Source organism: Bos taurus, chromosome 19 (genome assembly GCF_002263795.3).
Source record: "Bos taurus isolate L1 Dominette 01449 registration number 42190680 breed Hereford chromosome 19, ARS-UCD2.0, whole genome shotgun sequence".
In the NCBI taxonomy this organism is placed as follows: domain Eukaryota; kingdom Metazoa; phylum Chordata; class Mammalia; order Artiodactyla; family Bovidae; genus Bos; species Bos taurus.
The window spans coordinates 29,355,442-29,375,642 of record NC_037346.1 but is presented as its reverse complement, the minus strand read 5'-3'; the positions used below and the strand labels follow the sequence as shown (position 1 = coordinate 29,375,642).

General features: G+C 45.1%; 1 protein-coding gene across 1 annotated transcript in view; it reads left to right on the top strand.

Moving 5' to 3' along the window:
- MYH13 (myosin heavy chain 13) overlaps window positions 1-20,201 on the top strand; it is a 47,494-nt gene that overhangs the window by 1,470 nt on the left and 25,823 nt on the right. The window contains exons 2-16 of the mRNA XM_024980790.2: window positions 671-814; window positions 919-1,075; window positions 2,133-2,160; window positions 2,602-2,713; window positions 3,706-3,798; window positions 5,682-5,745; window positions 5,830-5,928; window positions 6,033-6,136; window positions 12,770-12,908; window positions 14,047-14,165; window positions 14,838-14,987; window positions 15,106-15,276; window positions 17,203-17,512; window positions 18,453-18,526; window positions 18,621-18,708. Coding sequence (XP_024836558.2) covers window positions 671-814; window positions 919-1,075; window positions 2,133-2,160; window positions 2,602-2,713; window positions 3,706-3,798; window positions 5,682-5,745; window positions 5,830-5,928; window positions 6,033-6,136; window positions 12,770-12,908; window positions 14,047-14,165; window positions 14,838-14,987; window positions 15,106-15,276; window positions 17,203-17,512; window positions 18,453-18,526; window positions 18,621-18,708 — 1,852 coding nt within the window. The remainder of the gene's footprint in view (window positions 1-670; window positions 815-918; window positions 1,076-2,132; window positions 2,161-2,601; window positions 2,714-3,705; window positions 3,799-5,681; window positions 5,746-5,829; window positions 5,929-6,032; window positions 6,137-12,769; window positions 12,909-14,046; window positions 14,166-14,837; window positions 14,988-15,105; window positions 15,277-17,202; window positions 17,513-18,452; window positions 18,527-18,620; window positions 18,709-20,201) is intronic.

The window sequence follows — 20,201 nt, the reverse complement described above, 5'->3', positions numbered from 1 at the left end:
TAGGTATTAGTCTCAAAATACTGTTTGGCCATACATGGCCATATGGCCATGGACCATACTCCAAGTCCAAATGTTTGAACTATTAGAGCAGAGGTGCAAGGAATTCTGGAAGCCTTGAAAAGACAGGGGAGAGCAGAGACAGGTCATGGATGAGGGAGCACCTAAGAAGAGCTCTGAAGGTAGCTAGACATAATTTCAGTGTAGATATTCTAGACAAAGGGACCCATGTGAATAGAGATATCGAGGTGGAGATGTACCAAATATGCTGGAAGAGTTCTTTCCAGTATTCCAAGCTTGAGCTCACCGTAGTACTCACAGCAAATGGGGTACACAGAGACAAGCTTCTCTGGCCTTGGCCATCCTGAGTACCCCTGGCCACCCTGAGGTTGAAGGGCTCTACAGCTTTGCACAGGTGTAAGCCACTCCTGGTGCAGAATGGCACACTGACTTGGGGGCATCAGACCAGAGCTGGTTACACAGTTTGACCACACGTAGATTCAACAAGAACAGGTGTTTATGGACCATCTCTGGGCACAGATATGATCCATGATGCTATCCATGGTAATGGGGTCATCGCACCACAATACCTCAGCACTTTCTCCACACTGGTACCATGGATACTGAACATCAGCTCTCCCACTCATCACCTGCCTTTCCTCTCAATATCCAGACACTCACTCTCAACAGCGAACAGGTGTTCCCCATGAACCCTCCCAAGTTTGACAAGATCGAGGACATGGCCATGATGACCCACCTGCACGAGCCTGCTGTGCTGTACAACCTCAAAGAGCGTTATGCAGCCTGGATGATCTACGTGAGTTTGTTCTCATGGCCCCTGTTCATGCAGGCGGTTAACATTTTGAAAACCAGTATTAATGTCCTCATGAAATAATTATATTCCTTTTTTTTATGGTGCAGACATATTCAGGTCTCTTCTGTGTCACCGTCAACCCCTACAAGTGGCTGCCGGTGTACAACCCCGAGGTGGTGGCAGCCTACAGGGGCAAAAAGCGCCAGGAGGCCCCGCCCCACATCTTCTCCATCTCTGACAATGCCTATCAGTTCATGCTGACTGGTAATTTCCGTTTTTTATGTATTTCTTTTTGGCTGTGCTGGGTCTTCTGGAGAAGGCAATGGCAACCCACTCCAGTGTTCTTGCCTGGAGAATCCCAGGGACGGGGGAGCCTGGTGGGCTGCCATCTATGGGGTTGCACAGAGTCGGACACGACTGAAATGTCTTAGCAGCAGCAGCAGCAGCAGTGCTGGGTCTTCATTGCTGCACACTGGCTTTCTCTAGTTGCTGCGAGCAGGGGTCATTCTCTAGCTTTGGTGCTCAGGCTTCTCATGACGGAGGCTTCTCACCTACTCCAGTATGACTGCATCTTTAAAGACATCTGCAATGACCCCATTTCCAAATAAGGTCACATTTTGAGGTATTAAGGGTTGGGACCTCAACCTATGAATTTTGCAATTCAACCTATTGTAAATGGAAAACCATTGTCACCTTCAAGTAAAAGCGAAAAGGAAAAGAAAAATGCAGTGACAACAAATAAGCAACCATAAGTCGAATTATTAATAAAAGCTATGGATTCTTACAAGTTCTGGGTCTGAGACTTGCGTTTTTGTGGTTGCTGTTGTTAAAAATGGAGATAAGAAAGTGCTAGTGAGGAGATAAAGATCTGTGAACGTGAAGAACTTTCACACCGTGGGACTCACTGTTCACGTCCCATGCTGCCCACATTACACATCCTACATTTGGGAAATCTGCACAAATTGTCTCAAAGAAGATTGTGTATGTTTAGTTGCTCAGACATGTCTGACTTTTTGTGACCCCATGGACTACAGCCTGCCAGGCTCCTCTGTCCTTGGGATTTCCCTGGCAAGAATACTGGAGTAGGTTGCCAATCCAAGGATCAAACCTACATCTCCTGCTTGGCAGATGGATTCTTTACTGCTGAGCCACTAGGGAAGCCCTAAAGATTAGATATACCCAAATCATCACACCACTAGTTATGGCAAACTCAGAACTGGACCTCAGGGGCTCTACCCACCCCTACCCAGTGTTGCCTTATTTGTACATCCTGCCTCTTGGTTGGTCATTGATTCTGTTCTGCTTCCCTCTGTATTTCTAGATCGAGACAACCAGTCCATCCTCATCACGTGAGTAACCCATGTCTGCTCTAGGATGACTTGGAAGAGGGCCATCCATCCCTTCCACTCTCCTTTATCTCACTTACTTTTTTAAAATATATATTTTATTCAAGTATAGTTGATTTACAATGTTGTGTTAACTTCTCCTGTACAGCAAAGTGATTCAGGTATATATGTGTATATATTCTTATAGATACAATTCTTATATATGCAATTATATATATACAATATATTTCCATATTTTTCCCATGGTTTATCACAGGATATTAAATATTGTTTCCTGTGCTATACGGTAGGACCCAGGTGCTTATCCATCCTACATATAATAGTTTGCATCTTCTAATCCAAAACTTCCGGTCCATCTGTCTTTCATCTCCCCTCTCCTGTTGGGCCTCTTTCCACCCATGGGTCTGTTCTCTATGTCTGCATATCTCACTTTTAAATCAACAGTGGAGAATCTGGAGCTGGGAAGACGGTGAACACCAAGCGTGTCATCCAGTACTTTGCAACAATTGCAGTCACTGGAGACAAGAAGAAGGAGCAGCAGCCAGGCAAGATGCAGGTGAGCAGCCTCCTGCCCCTGGAAGCCTTCTGGAATAAGTACAACTTAAATCTTGGGTGAGCACTAGGTATTCTGTGCAGGGCTCTGTGCTCAGCACAGATGTACAGGAAGAGGTCTTGCCTGGGAGTACTTAGGGGACAAGACAAGAAATGGCTCCACCTCGTGGACTCAGGCTCTAGCACAGGCCCCATTAGCAACAGCCCAATGACCTTGACCATCTTCACACCCTCCTCTGGAGAAGGAGTGGTTTAGGCCAGAGGTTCTCAGAGGATTGCTAGGCTCCCGGCCCAGGATTTCTGCTTGAAATTCCTATCTCACCTTCACAGTCCTGGCAGGTTGCATTTCTCTCACTTTCCCACTCTTCATGCAGCTGGTCTAGGGACCACACTTTGAGAACCACTGGGCTGGACAATAGTTTCCAGAGAGCCAGAAAGATAAGCAATCATGCATGGAAGGGGGAGAGTGAAAATTCTGCTTTCCATAAGAGGGCTTTTAAATAATAATTTTCATGAAATATTTTATGCAACTTAAAAATATTTTCAAGAATCACTGTTTCTATCATATGGGTCACTTTCGTTGCTCACAGTCTAAATTCTACTTCTGAACCCAAATATCTATATAAATGGACCTGGTGCAGGCAGTAACACAGGTCTGTACTCCAAAAATCTGTATTTTATAATGAAATGTTGTCAGAGAAAAAAGGCAATCTGGGAAATTGAGATGGAGTGGATAGTACTCCAAACAGGAATCTGGTGTGGCCAGAAGTCACTGTGATGCTGTGCTAAAACCCTTTCTTGGATGAGACCTTGAAGCCTCCTTCAGTAGAGTAGAGATAGGCTTCTGGGTACTTCTACATTCTGCACCGGCCACCAGCCTGGACTGTGTGACATCTCTCCCTAATCCCTTCCCAGAGCAAGCATACTTTAGAGTCACTAAGAAATTACTTCAGAAGATGTCCAAAGTCCTCCCTTTTCCTCTTCTATTATTTTTAGGGAACCCTGGAAGATCAGATCATCCAGGCCAATCCCCTCCTGGAGGCTTTTGGAAACGCCAAGACTGTGAGGAATGACAACTCCTCGAGATTTGTAAGACTCATTCCAACTGTCAACAGCCCCCAGAAACCAAACCCTCTCCTCCGGTGCTGGATGTGAGAAAATGGCCACACAAACTAGGGTATTTCCGGCTTCATCTACCCTCAAGTGATTCAGATCAAGCTGCCCAACCGGGATATTCTGATACACTTCCAAGAACATGCTGGCTTGTTCCCAGCACAGGGAGGATTTAGCTATGCTTCCCTAACTAATCAACAGCACCTTGGAGCATCCTGGGGCTTCCCAGGTGGCACTAGTGGTAAAGAATCCACCTGACAGCAGGAGACACAAGAGAAGTGGGTTCGATCCCTGGGTTGGCAAGATCCCCTGGACGAAGGCACAGCAACCCCCTCCAGTATGCTTTCCTGGAGAATCCCATGAACAGAGGAGCGTGGCAGGCTACAGTCCATGGGGGTCACAAAGAGTCAGACACAGCTGAAGCTACTTAGCACGCACATACACGCCCAAGAGCATCCTGAAATCACAATGACTCAAATTCCACAAGTACAGAGCAATTTCTTTATGCAATAATTGGTCTTTTGGAGTGGAATCATTTTAAAATGCAGAAGTCCATTGAGCAACATCCACTGACTTACTAGCCATGAAAACCTTAGTGTGAAGTTAGTTAGCAGAATTGACCTTCTCCAAGTCAGCAGGACGAAAAACCTGGTGAAGGCAGCAGAGATCAAAAATTGGGGAAAAATTTAAATCGAAGGCTATGTCCCATCCTTCAACATTTCACTTAGAATTAGCTCAACCAAAGAGGCATTTACCTCCGACATTGGCAAATAAACAAATATCCAGTCTTCTATCAAATTTCACTGGCCAGAGGAGCAAGTGCCCAAAGGCACTTCCATTAAGGAGCTAAAACTCCTGAGAACCCAACACATAATTCACATAAACCTTGGCTGATCCTTCATTAGCTCTGCTTTAGGCTTCATTCAGAAAATACTGAGAATATCACTGAGTACAGTAGATTCCAGCGTCTGTGGGTGAACAAGCAAGGCAGTATTTTTGCCCTCGAATCTGCTCACAGAATGGCAGAGACCAATTTAATGAACAATGTAAGGAGGGAATATACACACACATACACACGTGTACATTCACACACACACACACACACACACACACACACACATATATATACTATATGTAATTTCACCTCTGACTACCCCAAACTGAGTGAACCCAGGTGCTGAGTGGGTCTTTAGGGAGCCAGCTCCTCCTGGGAGCTAGGTTTGCCTGTAGTAAACAGTAAGGGGATATGAGGCAAGAAATCTCAGAAGTAGCACCCAGAGGCAAAAAAGAAGTTAGTTATTCCAACCAGGTTATCAATGCAAAGATGTTATGGAGAGTTTGAGCAAGACAGAGACCAAGGAGGCAGTCAGGTGAGAGGTGGTCCCAAGAGAGAGTTGAGAGGGAGCTCACAGGCATCCCCAGAGCTAAAGGGACAGAGCCATGGGCTTTGGGCAGAGCTATCTGAGGCTTGGCTGAGCTGGTGGGGGGACCGGATGCCAAGCAAATGGAGAGAAGGAAGTCCTCAGGCTTCTGGCATCACCCTTGCTGACCCTACATGTCCCACCATCCACAGTCTCACCTAACAGAGGCTGCAACAATACCATGCAAATAGAATGGCCACGTGTCAGTCTCTCAGTGGTTCTCTTTGCGACCCCATGGACTGTAGCCCATCAGGCTCCTCTGTCCATGGGACTCTCCAGGCAAGAATACTGGAGTGGGTAGCCCTTCCCTTCTACAAGGGATCTTCCCGGCCCAGGGATTGAACCCAGGTCTCCCGCATAGCAGACAGATTCTTCACTGTCTGAGCCACCAGGGAAGCCCAGAATAACCTTGGTGTTTGTCAATCTGTCGTTGGACAGGGGAAGTTCATTCGGATTCACTTTGGAGCCACAGGAAAGCTGGCATCAGCAGACATTGAAACCTGTGAGTCCAAACACACACCTTGAATTTGGCCCCAGGGTCATCTCCTGGGGAACACAAAAATCATATTGCTTTTTGTTACCTTAGATCTCTTAGAAAAATCCAGGGTGACATTTCAATTATCCAGTGAGAGAAGCTATCATATTTTTTACCAAATCATGTCCAACAAGAAGCCAGAACTCATCGGTAAGTTTCCTTAGTTACAATTCTTATCTTCCAAACCAGTCTCATTGGAAAAATCCCAGAGTCATTTGTGCATTAGACGCTAAAGGGATCTTCCTGCTCCACAGACCTGCTTCTCATTTCAACCAACCCCTTTGACTTCCCCTTCGTGAGCCAGGGAGAGGTCACCGTGGCCAGTATTGATGACAGTGAGGAGCTGTTGGCCACTGATGTAAGTATTCTGTGTGTTTATTTACTTAAGTGAGGAATTGTTGAATTTATGAACTGGGAGGCATCCATGATCTCATAAAGAAGCTGGGACAAAAGGATGCTCAGTGATTAGACCCAAGATCTTGGAGAATTTGTACAGATGGCACCCTGCCCCCACTTCAGAAAACTCCAGAAATGGGAATAACTGAAAGTTCTCCAAAACAGGCCTTCAGTTCCATTCTGCAGCCTTTCAGGGTATAACGTTTGCATGGATAATGGATAAGTTATTGTTCAAAGTCTTCAGGATACAAGACCATCTACATGGTTCTTTAAGAAAATCTAGAAAACACAGAAAAGTCTAAAGCAGGAAAATTCAGCCCCACTCTGCAGTAGCTGCCCCATTCCCCCGTCTATCTGCCCTTGGGCTCACAGGAAGCACACCTGTCAGGCCTCTGGCCTTTAGCCCTGGGGAGCATCTCCAGAGTCAAATATAACTAAGTGCATTGAGCACTTACATGTGCTGCTGCTGCTGCTGCTGCTGCTAAGTCGCTTCAGTTGTGTCCGACTCTGTGAGACCCCATAGACAGCAGCCCACCAGGCTCCGCCGTCCCTGGGATTCTCCAGGAAAGAACACTGGAGTGGGTCGCCATTTCTTTCTCCAATGCTTGAAAGTGAAAAGTGAAAGTGAAGTCGCTCAGTCGTGTCCAACTCTTCGCGACCCCATGGACTGTAGCCTACCAGGCTCCTCTGTCCATGGGAGTTTCTAGGCAAGAGTACTGGAGTGGGGTGCCATTGCCTTCTCCCTTACATGTGCTAGGAACTGAAAAAAGCTTTGCCTGCATCGTCTCCTTTAAGCATCAACAAAACCTCTAGGATTGGCCCCACTGTTGCCCCCATTTCATAAAGGTAGAAGCTGAGTCTTAGGGAAATAAAAACTCACAATTTGCCTGAAGACAGTTTGTAAACAACTGTCTGAACCCAGATCTGCCCAACCCTGAACTTACATTTTTAACTAAAATACATCTCAGTGTAGTACATCTCTACCCCTGAGTGGCTCCACCCTCTCGGAAGCTGTAAGAGCTTTTAGAGAAGGGTCTTATCCAATAGCCCAGGGGCCCTGTCCAGGGCCCAGCTCCCTGGCCTTCATTTTCTGCCATTTCCAGGTGATGCTGATTGTTTTTAAGGCAAGGAGAAAATGCTCATGATCAATAAACTTCAGTTAACGTCAGTCTGGCTATTGTATATTTTTAACCAGGTTTCCTCACCAGGTTTCTCCAGCCTTTACCACCTGGGCAGGAAGCTTAGTGACTGACACAAGGCGTCCCAGCACCCCGCCACCTCCCGAAAGTCCCTCCTGTTGTGTTGGCCACTCAATCATGTTCTCCTCTCTGTGATTCCATGAACTGTAGCCCGCCAGCCTCCTCTATCCATGAAATTTTCCAGGCAAGAATCCTGGAGTGGGTGGCCATTCCCTTTTTCAGGTGATCTTCCCAACTAGGGATCAAACCCTGGGCTCCTGCATTGCAGGTGGATTCTTTACTGTCTGAGCCACCAGAGAAGCCAAGGCCCTCCTAAGGAATTCTAAAAATTCCCAAAGTAATATCTCAGGTCCTCACAGGAGACCCCAGCTGTCAAGGGCTGCCGTTGCTCCCCCCTCCCAAGGAGAACATTCAGGGCAGTGGTTTACCTATGGCCAGAACGGAGGGGGACAGGTGTCTCCAAGAGACTGCGTTCTCTAGTAATGCTTTCACCGGCGTCCTTTTAGCTTTTAGCCAGAGTTCTTTCTCTCTTTATCTGTAGCCACCCGCTCCTAGGACACAGACATGCACCAGCTGGGGTGGGATACGGATTCTAGGGCCTCAGAATCTCCCCTCCCTCAGTTTCTTATGCTGATTCTCCCTCCCTCACAAGGGAGTGCCACCCTGGAGTGCCTCCCTCTGCAATACCGTCCTACTGACACAGACCTGGTCTGTACCATCAGCTCCCCAGACACATCCAGACCTGTTTCAAATCCATCCCTGCACATTGCTGCAAACTCTCTTAGAATATCAATTCTTCACCTGGTTCAGTTCAGTTCAGTCGCTCAGTCGTGTCTGACCCTTTGAAACCCCGTTGAATGCAGCACGCCAGGCTTCCCTGTCCATCACCAACTCCCAGAGTCCACCCAAACCCATGTCCATTGAGTCGGTGATGCCATCCAGCCATCTCATCCTCTGTTGTCCCATTTGCCTCCTGCGTTCAATCTTTCCCAGCATCAGGGTCTTTTCAAATGAGTCAGTTCTTCACATCAGGTGGCCAATATTGGAGTTTCAGCTTCAACATCAGTCCTTCCAATGAACATTCATAACTGATTTCCTTTAGTATTGACTAGTTGGATCTCCTTGTAGTCCAAGGGACTCTCAAGGGTCTTCTCCAACATCACAATTTAAAAGCATCAATTCTTCAGCACTCAGCTTTCTTTGTAGTCCAACTTTCACATCCATACATGACTACTGGAAAAACCATAGCTTTGACTAGATGAACCTTTGTTGGCAAAGTAATGTCTCTGATTTTTAATATGCTGTCGAGGTTGGTCATAACTTTTCTTCCAAGGGGAAAGTGTCTTTTAATTTCATGGCTGCAGTTACCATCTGCAGTGATTTTGGTGCCCAAAATATTAAAGTCTGTCATTGTTTCCCCTGTTTCCCCATCTATTTGCCATGAAGTGATTGGACCAGATGCCATGATCTTAGTTTTCTGAATGTTGAGTTTTAAGCCAACTTTTTCACTCTCCTCTTTCACCTTCATCAAGAGGCTCTTTACTGCTTCACTTTCTGCCAGAAGTGTGGTATTATTTGCATATCTGACGTTATTGATATTTCTCCCAGTAATCTTGATTCCAGCTTGTGCTTCACCCAGCCCAGTGTTTTTCATGATGTGCTCTGCAAATAAGTTAAATAAGCAAGGTGACAATGTACAGCCTTGACGTACTCCTTTCCTGATTTGGAACCAGTCTATTGTTCCATGTCCAGTTCTAACTGTTGCTTCCTGACCTGCACACAGTTTTCTCAGGAGGCAGGTCAGGTGGTTTGGTATATCCATCTCTTGAAGAATTTTCCACAGTTTGTTGTGCTCCCCACAGTCAAAGGATTTGGCATAGTCAATAAAGCAGAAGTAGATGTTTTCTGGAACTCTCTCACTTTTTCAATGATACAATGGATGTTGGCAATTTGATCCCTGGTTCCTCTGCCTTTTCTAAAACAAGCTTGAACATTTGTAAGTTCACGGTTCACATACTGTTGAAGCCTTGCTTGGAGAATTTTGAGCATTACTTTGCTAGCATGTATGATGAGTGTAATTGTGTGGTAGTTTGAGCATTCTTTGGCATTGCCTTTCTTTGGGATTGGAATGAAAACTGACCTTTTCCAGTCCTGTTCTCAGCCACTGCTGAGTTTTCCAAATTTGCTGGCATATTGAGTGCAGCACTTTCACAGCATCATCTTTTAGGATTTGAAATAGCTCAACTGGAATTCTATCACCTCCACTAGCTTTGCTCATAGTGATGCTTCCTAATGCCCACTTGACTTTGCATTCCAGGATGTCTGCCTCTAGGTGAGTGATCATACCATCATGATTATCTGGGTCATGAAGATCTTTTTTGTATAGTTCTTCTGTGTATTCTTGCCACCTCTTCTTAATATCTTCTGCTTCTATTAGGTCCATACCATTTCTGTACTTTATTGTGCCCATCTTTGCATGAAATGTTCCCTTGCTATCTCTAATTTTCTTGAAAAGATCTCTAGTCTTTCCCATTCTATTGTTTTCCCCTATTTCTTTGCACGGATCACTGAGGAAGGCTTTCTTATCTTGCTATTCTTTGGAACTCTGCATTCAGATGGGTATATCTTTCCTTTTCTCCTTTGCCTTTCACTTCTCTTCTTTTCACAGCTATTTGTAAAGCCTCCTCAGACAACCATTTTGCCTTTTTGCATTTCTTTTTCTTGGGGATGGTCTTGATCACTGCCTCCTGTACAATGTCACAAACCTCCATCCATAGTTATTCAGGCATTCTGTCAAATCTAATCCCTTGAATCTATTTGTCTCTTCCACTGTATAATCATAAGGGATTTGATTTAGGTCATACCTGAGTGGTCTAATGGTTTTCCCTACTTTCTTCAACTTAAGTCTGAATTTGGCAATAAGGAGTTCATGATCTGAACCACAGTCAGCTCCCAGTCTTGTTTTTGCTGACTCTGTAGAGCTTCTCCATCTTTGGCTGCAAAGAACATAATCAATATGATTGTGGTGTTGACCATCTGGTGATGTCCATGTGTAGAGTCTTCTCTTGTGTTGTTGGAAGAGGGTGTTTGCTATGATCAGTGTGTTCTCTTGGCAAAACTCTATTAGCCTTTGCCCTGCTTCATTCTGTATTCCAAGACCAAATTTGCCTGTTACTCCAGGTGTTTCTTGACTTCCTACTTTTGCATTCCAGTCCCCTATAATGAAAAGGACATCTTTTTGGAGTGTTAGTTCTAGAAGGTCTTGTAGGTGTTCGTAGAACCATTCAACTTCAGGTTCTTCAGCATTATTGGTCAGGGCATAGCCTTGGATTACTGTGATATTGAATGGTTTGCCTTGGAAATGAACAGAGATCATTCTATTATTTTTGAGATTGCATCCAAGTACTACATTTTGGACTCTTTTATTGACTATGAGGGCTACTCCATTTGTTATAAGGGATTCTTGCCCACAGTAGTACATATAATGGTCATCTGAGTTAAATTCACCCATTCCAGTCTGTTTTAGTTCACTGATTCCTAAAATGTCGATGTTCACTCTTGCCATCTCCTGTTTGACCACTTCCAATTTGCCTTGATTCATGGACCTAACATTCCAGGTTCCTGTGCAATATTGCTCTTTATAGCATCAAACTGTACTTCCATCACCAGTCACATCCACAAATGAGTGTTGTTTTTGCTTTGGGTCTATCTCTTCATTCTTTCTGGAGTTGTTTCGCAACTGATCTCCAGTAGCATATTGGACTACTGTTCATGGGGTTCTTAAGGCAAGAATGGGAGAAGGCAATGGCACCCCACTCCAGTACTCTTACCTGGAAAATCCCATGGACGGAGGAGCCTGGTAGGCTGCAGTCCATGGGGTCGCTAAGAGTTGGACACTACTGAGCGACTTCACTTTCACTTTTCACTTTCATGCATTGGAGGAGGAAATGGCAACCCACTCCAGTGTTCTTGCCTGGAGAATCCCAGGAATAGCGGGGCCTGGTGGGCTGCTGTCTATGGGGTCGCACTGAGTCAGACACGACTGAAGTGACTTAGCAGCAGCAGCAGCAAGGCAAGAATACTAAAGTGGTTTGCCACTCCCTTCTCCAGTGGACCATGTTTTGTCAGAACTCCCCACCATGACCCGTCCATCTTGGGTGGCCCCTACATGGCATGGCTCATAGTTTCATTGAGTTAGACAAGGCTGTGGTCCATGTGATCAGATTGGTTAGTTTTCTGTGATTGTGGTTTTCATTCTGTCTGCCCTCTTATGGAGAAGGAAAAGAGGCTTATGGAAGTTTCCTTATGGGAGAGACTGACTAAGGGGGAAACTGGGTTTTTACCTGGAAATCTTGAAAAATCTGTGCACCTATAAGGTTTTCATAGGGACTTAATGAGATAACACAGGGATGGTGTTATTCATTTTAAAAATAGTCACCACCTAAAATGTTGAGAGTTATGTTTTATTCGGCAGGAATTTTTAGGACTTCAAGCCCGGGAGGCAACATCTCAAATAACCTGAGACAACTGCTCGAAGGAGGCTGGGGGGCGGGGGAGGGGGGGGGGGGGAGGGGTGATGGGGGAGGTTGAGGGGGGAAGTCAGGTTATAGAGAAGCTTTACAACAAAGGTCGGGTAGTCTGAACATGAAAAGATGATTGTTAATTTAAAAAAAAAAAACAGATATCCAAACTTAAGGAATGTAGGGCTTTTCTATGTATGGGAAGATGCAAGAGTCTGGACTCACTGAAATCATTCCTTTCATATGCACCTCAGCTCTCTGGAGCCAGTATCCTGTATTTTCACATCCTGAGTTTCCTTAGAGCTTACTGGCTCTTGAAGGAGGGCTGCTGTCGCTGATGGCTGTGATATCTTTTGCTTACTGATATCGCAGGAAATATTCCATTTATCAGTGCCTAGTGCCCTCCCTAGCTCCTTTCACATTTGAAAAATTTGCCTTTTCCCTTCCAGTTCTAATATTCTATGATGCCATGTCATTGCTATTCTGAACAACACTGGAATTCCTAGATGGCAACGCCAAGCTCACAAGCTCTTGGATAACATCCATGAGCCTGCCTCCTCCCAGAATCACACAATCGTTCCCAATGGCCTCGTCCAGAAAACAGCCTCAAATCTATGCACATTAGGACAGGACTCAAATCAGTGCTCACTGGATGGAAGCAAACAGATAATTCACATTTTCTTCCCATAATCTCCACCCACCCACACAAACATGGTCAATGAAAGAAATGGTTTTTAACCCCTAACTTACCATACGCCACCTGTCATCCACTTATTGGGGTAATGCCGTCTCGTGTGCTCTACAAAATGCCAGGAAAGAGCTGCATTGGGATCCCTGAGGTCTGCTGTGACGGCTGTCCTTCTCTCTAATTCCCAGAATGCCATTGACATCCTGGGCTTCAGCTCAGAGGAGAAGGTCGGGATCTACAAGCTGACGGGCGCTGTGATGCACTACGGGAACATGAAGTTCAAGCAGAAGCAGCGAGAGGAGCAGGCAGAGCCGGACGGCACAGAAGGTATCACACATGGGAAGGGGATGAGGTTCAACTCTCCACGCACAGAGTCGGACACAACTGATGCAACTTAGCAGCAGCAGCAGCAGCAATCAGAATAATGGTAGAAAGTGAAGTCGCTCAGTCGTGTCCAACTCTTTGCGACCCCATGGACTGTAGTCTACCAGGCTGCTCTGTTCATGGTATTTTCCAGGCAATAGTACTGGAGTGGATTGCCATTTCCTTCTCCAGGGGATCTTCCCAACCCAGGGATTGAACCCAGGTCTCCCACACTGTAGACAGACGCTTTACCATCTGAACAAAGAGTGAAACACGCAGTTGGTCTCTTAGTAAGTCCTTAACAAACACTGCCCTGAATTTTATTAACGTGACTCCCCAACCAGCAATGAGGTGATGGTCCCAACCAAGGAGGAGCTTGGGAACCAGCATGCTTCTACTTCTCAATGAGCTCAAGGCAAGAACCCAGGCTCATTCCAAAGTCCACCGAACTAGTGAACTTTGTGAAATTGCCAGTATTCAACTGAACTTGACCATCTCCAAATACTTGCAGGCAAGATTTTGTACTTCTCTCTCAAGTATTTGCATGGCACATTGAGCTCCCCTGGTGGCTCAAACAGTGAGGAATCTGCCTGCAATGCAGGAGACCTGGGTTTGATCCCTGGGTCAGGAAGATCCCCTGGAGAAGAGAATGGCAACCCACTCCAGTATTCTTGTCTGGAGAATTCCATGGACAGAGGAGCCTGATGGACACGACTGATGATTAACACTTGTAAAAATTAGGAACGTGTTCAACTTATATTAATTGTCCAAATGGTGCTTCCTTTACCTATACACCATGTTGTTGTATTATCAGATTCCAACAGTACTAAGTAGCTATATATTTTTTGTTGAAATTTAAATTTCAAGTTTGTCAAAACTGACCTATTACTAAAGACTATCTATTGTAGAAAGCAAAATGAAAGTTCTTGAAAACCCAGGACCCTGAATTATGGGATCAAAACTCCAGTGCAGGCCTGGGACTTGTAGGAAAACATAAAAACATCCAAAAGCATTATAGACAATACTTCTGGGAGGACCCAAGGCCTGACTGGATGTTTTAGCAGCTGCTGGCTGTGTGACACTGCGTCTTCTTTTCCTTCAGTGGCTGACAAGGCTGGGTACCTGATGGGTCTGAATTCCGCAGAAATGCTGAAAGGCCTGTGCTGTCCAAGGGTGAAGGTTGGGAATGAATATGTCACAAAAGGACAAAACGTCCAGCAGGTAAATGGAAATGCTCTAAATCCAATCAACTCGAGTGTTTTTCTATTTTCAATCTCATCCTGAAGTTCTTTCAGTTGCAGGGGTCAGAAAAACATATGCAACTGGCTACAGACAGCATGGAAAAGGAATTCATTCTTCAGGCTCAGGGTAACTCGAGGAGGGCCTTGGTGCTATGAGGGCCTGGGACCAGGCAGTGAAGAGCCCTCTGGAGCCAGGCAGCCTCCTTCTCAGGGACTGTAGACTGTCTTCTCTCTCCTGCTCTCTGTTCTCACTAGGCGGATAAGCTTTCCTTACCTCCCCTACCGTGACCACCCCAGAGCTCCCAAGTTTACATCTTCGTGGTTCCATCCACATCCTGAGACCAACATCTTTTTGATCCCAATTCCAAATTCTCAGGAGAAACACTCTGTTTAACCCAACTTGGAGCAAATGTCCACATCTGGTTCAATTAGGTGTGGCCAGGGCTAGAGTCATGTGTTATATCCATGCTTGGTAGAAAACGAGCTTTGTAAATGAAATTGACCTCATGTACTGAGAAAATGCCTTGAGATAGATTTAATGTTAGGTTAAACTGTATGAAATTGCCAGTGTTCTGCTGCCTTTCAAGGCATCCACTTTGTAGGTTTCATAAAAATACTAATTTGAGGGTTGAGTGAATGATCCTTTTTCAAGGTGACCAATTCGGTGGGCGCTCTGGCCAAAGCCGTCTATGAGAAGATGTTCCTGTGGATGGTCACCCGCATCAACCAGCAGCTGGACACCAAGCAGCCCAGGCAGTACTTCATCGGGGTCTTGGACATCGCTGGCTTTGAGATCTTTGATGTGAGTTGTTTGGGTAAATGTTAGACCTCAAGGGGCCCTTCTGCTTTGTGTCTGCTCTGTTGAATCACCCCTGGATTTTCCAGACTCACTTAAATTATTTGGTATCTGAAACACCCAGTTCAACAGCCTGGAGCAGCTGTGCATCAATTTCACCAATGAGAAACTGCAACAGTTTTTCAACCACCACATGTTCGTGCTGGAGCAGGAGGAGTACAAGAAGGAAGGCATCGAGTGGGAGTTCATCGACTTCGGGATGGACCTGGCCGCCTGCATCGAGCTCATTGAGAAGGTAAGAAACACTGCTCCCTGGGGCAGCTCCTCATCGGCTGGGCCACCCCCTCTTTGCTCTAACACTTCTCTGCTAACAGACTGGCTCCCTAAACCCATGTCCCCAGGCTCTGAACCTTCAGAGAGCTGAATTCCCAGTGCAGAAAGGGTAAATGTTTGGAAAGCTCCCAGAATCTGTTCAGACAATTAAAAAGATATGTGAGCGATTAAGATCCAAGGGCTCAGTGATCCCCAAGAATGTGAATGAAGCCCAGGGGTGACTGGGCATTTCATACATACCTGAATTGTCCAAGGAGGAGGGACCATGGAGCAGTGGGCTTCCTGGAGGAATGTTACTATGAAAAGAGGATGATATTAACTTTTTAAAAAGGAATTCCCATCACATTTTGAGCACTGGTTGTGTTGGAAGCTTGTCTTCCTAAGGTGGCTACTGAAAAACCCAGATTTTATTGCTTAAAGTATTACTCATATGATTTTTATGTCTATGTATGGAAGGAAATGGCAACCCACTCCAATAGTCTTGCCTGGAGAATTCCATGGACAAAGGAACCTGGCAGGCTACAGTCCATGGGGTTGCAAAGAGTCGGACACAACTCAGCAACTGTCACTCACTCACTCATGCAACTTTACATTTTTTGTAAATTTGTTCCTAAAAGGGAGTAAGTCAGGGAAATATAGCTTTTTTTTCCCTTCCTATGTAGGGAAAAACTTAGTTCTTCTCTGCTGTGTGTTTCTCTTCTATGAATTTGCTTTACTACTCACACAGAGCACTTCATTTTTGATATTTCTGGTCACCAAACATATGGAGGTTTTTCCTCACGACAGCAAGCAATCCTCTGCAACATTAACTGGTCAACCTACAATTTCACTCAGTTCTGGCACTCTCTACCCAGAGAGGCCAAGTTCAAGCAGTAGGTCCCCAGGTGTCCTATAACTTCTCACTTCGTTGGCTTTAAATCAGTTTCTCACAACCCTGTCCTCAGGTTTAATTAATTTACTAGAGGGGTTCACAGAGCTCAGGAAAACAGTTACATTTACCAGTTTATTAAAGGGTTTGATAAAGAAAACAGATGAGGGACTTCCCTGGTGGTCCAGTGGTTAAGACTCTGTGCTTCCAATCCTGGGCACCCGGGTCTGATCCCTGGTTGAGGAACTAAGATCCCACATGCCACATATTATGCCCAAAATAATAAATAAAATAAAAAGTAAATAAATTAAAAAAAATTTTTTTAAGGGTACAGATGAAAAGCCAGATGAAGAGACATATGGGACGGGATCTGGGAGGGTCCCAAATGCAAGTGTTTCTGTCCCCCACCCTCCCAGTGTGGACATGTTTGCCAACCTGGAAGTTCTCAAAATCACCTACAACTAGGATTTTATGGAGGCTTCCTCATGTAGGCATGATCAATCATTAGCTGCATTTCCAACCCCTCTCCACTCTCTGGTGGATGGGGGAGGGGATGAAAATCCCAAGCTTCTCATCACGGCTTAGTCTTTCTGGTGACCAGCCCTCAGCCAGGGGCCCTCACCCCAGAGTCACCTCAAGAGAACAATAGATGCTCTAGTACTCATCACTAGGACACTTTACAAAGGCTTTAGACGCTCTTTGCCAGGAACCAGGGACAGAGACCAGTATATATATTTTCTATCATCTCACAAAGAGCTGCACTTACATACGTGCAATTTCATCCCATGCTTTTTTTGCTCAGCAAACATTAAATAAGCACCTACTATGCTGTTGTGCTTAATGTCAAGCACTATTCTGTCGGCACCAAGCAGACTGACAGCCTTGTTCTCGCAGCACTGACATCCCAGTGTTCCTAGTAACAGTGACGGCACCAAAGAAGTTGCCCTTGGCTCCTCCCGAAGATGGAGTCATGGGGCTGTACTAGTGAACGCTGAGGACAGTCTATTATCCTCCCTCCAGCCTATGGGCATCTTCTCCATCCTGGAAGAGGAGTGCATGTTTCCCAAGGCCACGGACACCTCCTTCAAGAACAAGCTGTATGACCAGCACCTGGGCAAGTCCAACAACTTCCAGAAGCCCAAACCTGCCAAGGGCAAGGCTGAGGCCCACTTCTCCCTGGTGCACTACGCGGGCACCGTGGACTACAACATCGCCGGCTGGCTGGACAAGAACAAGGACCCCCTGAATGAGACGGTGGTCGGGCTGTACCAGAAGTCTTCGCTGAAGCTGCTGTCCTTTCTTTTTTCCAACTATGCTGGTGCAGAAGCAGGTGACATCCTTTTTTAAAATCCCCCCTTGTGGAAACTATGTAATCACTCACAGCTCATGAAGAACCAGTAATTGGACATGAGCTTCAGGATGACTTTGATTTGCCTGTTTCTGTGTTTCTTTCTCCTACTTCTATTCTTCCTCTTCCTTAAGAGATTGAGTTCTAATCATATGACCCACAATTCTACTCCTGGGTATACATCCCCCCCAAAAAACACTAATTTCAAAAGACATATGCACCCCAATGTTTATAGCAGCATTATTACAATTGCCAAGGTATGGAAGCAACCTGTGTCTATCACCAGATAAACACATAAAGAAGACATGGTAATATCTTGTATGTGTGTGTACACACACATATAATGGAATATTACTCAGCCATAGAAAAGAATGAAACATTGCCATTGCAGCAATAAGGATGGAGTTGGAGGGCCTTAAGCTAAGAGAAATAAGTCAGACAGAGAAAGACAAATACTGTATGATATCACTGACTTGTGGAATCTTAAAAAACCAAAATCATAGAAACAGAGATTGGATTTGTGGTTGCCAGAGGTGGGAGGTGAGAGCTGGGGAAAAATTGGGTGAAGGGGGTTAAAAGGTGCATACTTAAGATTATAACATAAATAAGTTCTGTGGTTGCAATGCACAGTGTAGCAACGATAGTTAGTAATGCTGTATTGTATATTTGAAAGCTGCTAAGAGAGTAGATTTTAAAAGCACTTAACCCAAGAAAAAAATTAATTATGGAGGTGATAGACGTTAAGTAGCAGTGATCATTTTGCAGTATATACAAATATCAAATCATTCCTTTGTACACCTTAAATTTATGCAATGTTATATGTCAGTTACAGCTCCATAAAATGGGTGGGGGTGGGTAGGAAGGCCACCACTGTGTCCTCAGGACTCACCAGACACACCTGCCTTTGTCTGTCTGTCTCCAGGCGACTCCGGGGCAAGCAAGAAGGGCGGGAAGAAGAAGGGCTCCTCCTTCCAGACCGTGTCCGCCGTGTTCAGGGTTGGTTTTTCACACCTTCCACATTCAGTTGCTTTTCTGCCCAGTGAAACAGCCTTTGGAAAAGTAAACGTGCTTCTTCTGGTTTGTGTCCCAGGAAAATTTAAACAAATTGATGACCAATTTAAGGAGCACTCACCCTCACTTTGTGCGATGTCTGATTCCCAATGAGACTAAGACACCTGGTGAGTGAGAACCCACCAGCACAGGACTCCCTGAAACATAAGCAAAATCCTGCGGCGGGTGTGCACACGTGTGTGTGTGCACGTGTCGGCGAGTCTGTGTGCATGTGTGTGTGTGCTTCCCTGAGGACGAGGTCGTGATAGCCTTTATCTCTTTTCGGTCTATGAAATAGGGCTCCCAGATTTAACAAATTAAAAATATGAGACCCCTCCCCATTAAATTAAAATTTCAGATGAGACAGTGAAAATTTTCTTAGTATAAATATGACCCATGCAATATTTGGGATATACTTACACTGAAATAATTATTTTACTGTTTCTCTGAAATTCAGGTTCAACTGGGCGTCATTTATTTCACCTATATCCCTACTATGAAATTATTTCCAAAATATTATGTATTGGGTTGGCCAAAAAATTTGTTCAAGGATTCCATAAGATGTTACATACAAACTCTTTGGCCAACCCATCATCAACTCAATGGACATAAATTTGAGCAAACTCTGGGAGATAGTGAAGGACAGAGAAGCCTGGCGTGCTGCAGTCCGTGGGGTCACAAAGAGTCGGACATGACTGAGTGAACAACAACAACAACACATATATAGGTACATTATATTCATAACTTTCATAAGGTTCTTAGAAACTCCCCCTCCCCCTAAAAATGAAGAGCCACTATATTTGGCAAATAATCAACTTAGGTCTTTCATAATAAAAGCAGAATCAGTAACAACTGTTTTCTGAGCACACTACAGTCACATTATTATGTTACGTATTATAACAGTATTATGTCACTGCTTATAACAGTTCACTGCAAGATAAGTGTGCTTATCTCCATTTCATAAGTGAGAAAATCGAGAATCAGAGACCAGGTATATAGACATAGCACTGTGCAGTACAGTAGACCTTTAACCATCCCCAATCTTGGATTCACAAATATTCTTGGAGTAGGGCTGAGTTTCAGGGCTCCTTGTCACAAAGAAAAGAACAGACCATCACATACACTGTGGCTATCAGCCAAGCTGTTCCATCCCAAAGGCTGAGGTTCCAGCATCAAGTCCTGCTTCAGCAACATTACAGGAAAGCAGATGATGTAGGAAAACAGCTCAGCTCCACCTGCAACTGCTCAAGGGCCCGCAGCCGAGTCCTTTAGCTTTCTGGTCTATAAAAGGAGGCTTGAATGGCACTTTACTGATTCATCGACTTAGTTATTTACTCACTTATTTACTGAGTGAAAATGATAGTCACTCAGTCATGTCCAACTCTTTACAGTCCCATGGACTATTATAGCCTTCCAGGCTCCTCTGTCCATGGGATTCTCCAGGCAAGAATACTGGAGCTGGTAGCCATTCCCTTCTCCAGGGGATCTTCCTGACCCAGGGATCAAATCCAGGTCTCCTGCATTGCAGGCAGATTCTTTACCCTATGAGCCACCAGGGAAAATTAACCCCCTTCACCCTCCTTAGAGGGTTGTTGTGAGAATTAAATAAGCCAGTACATGT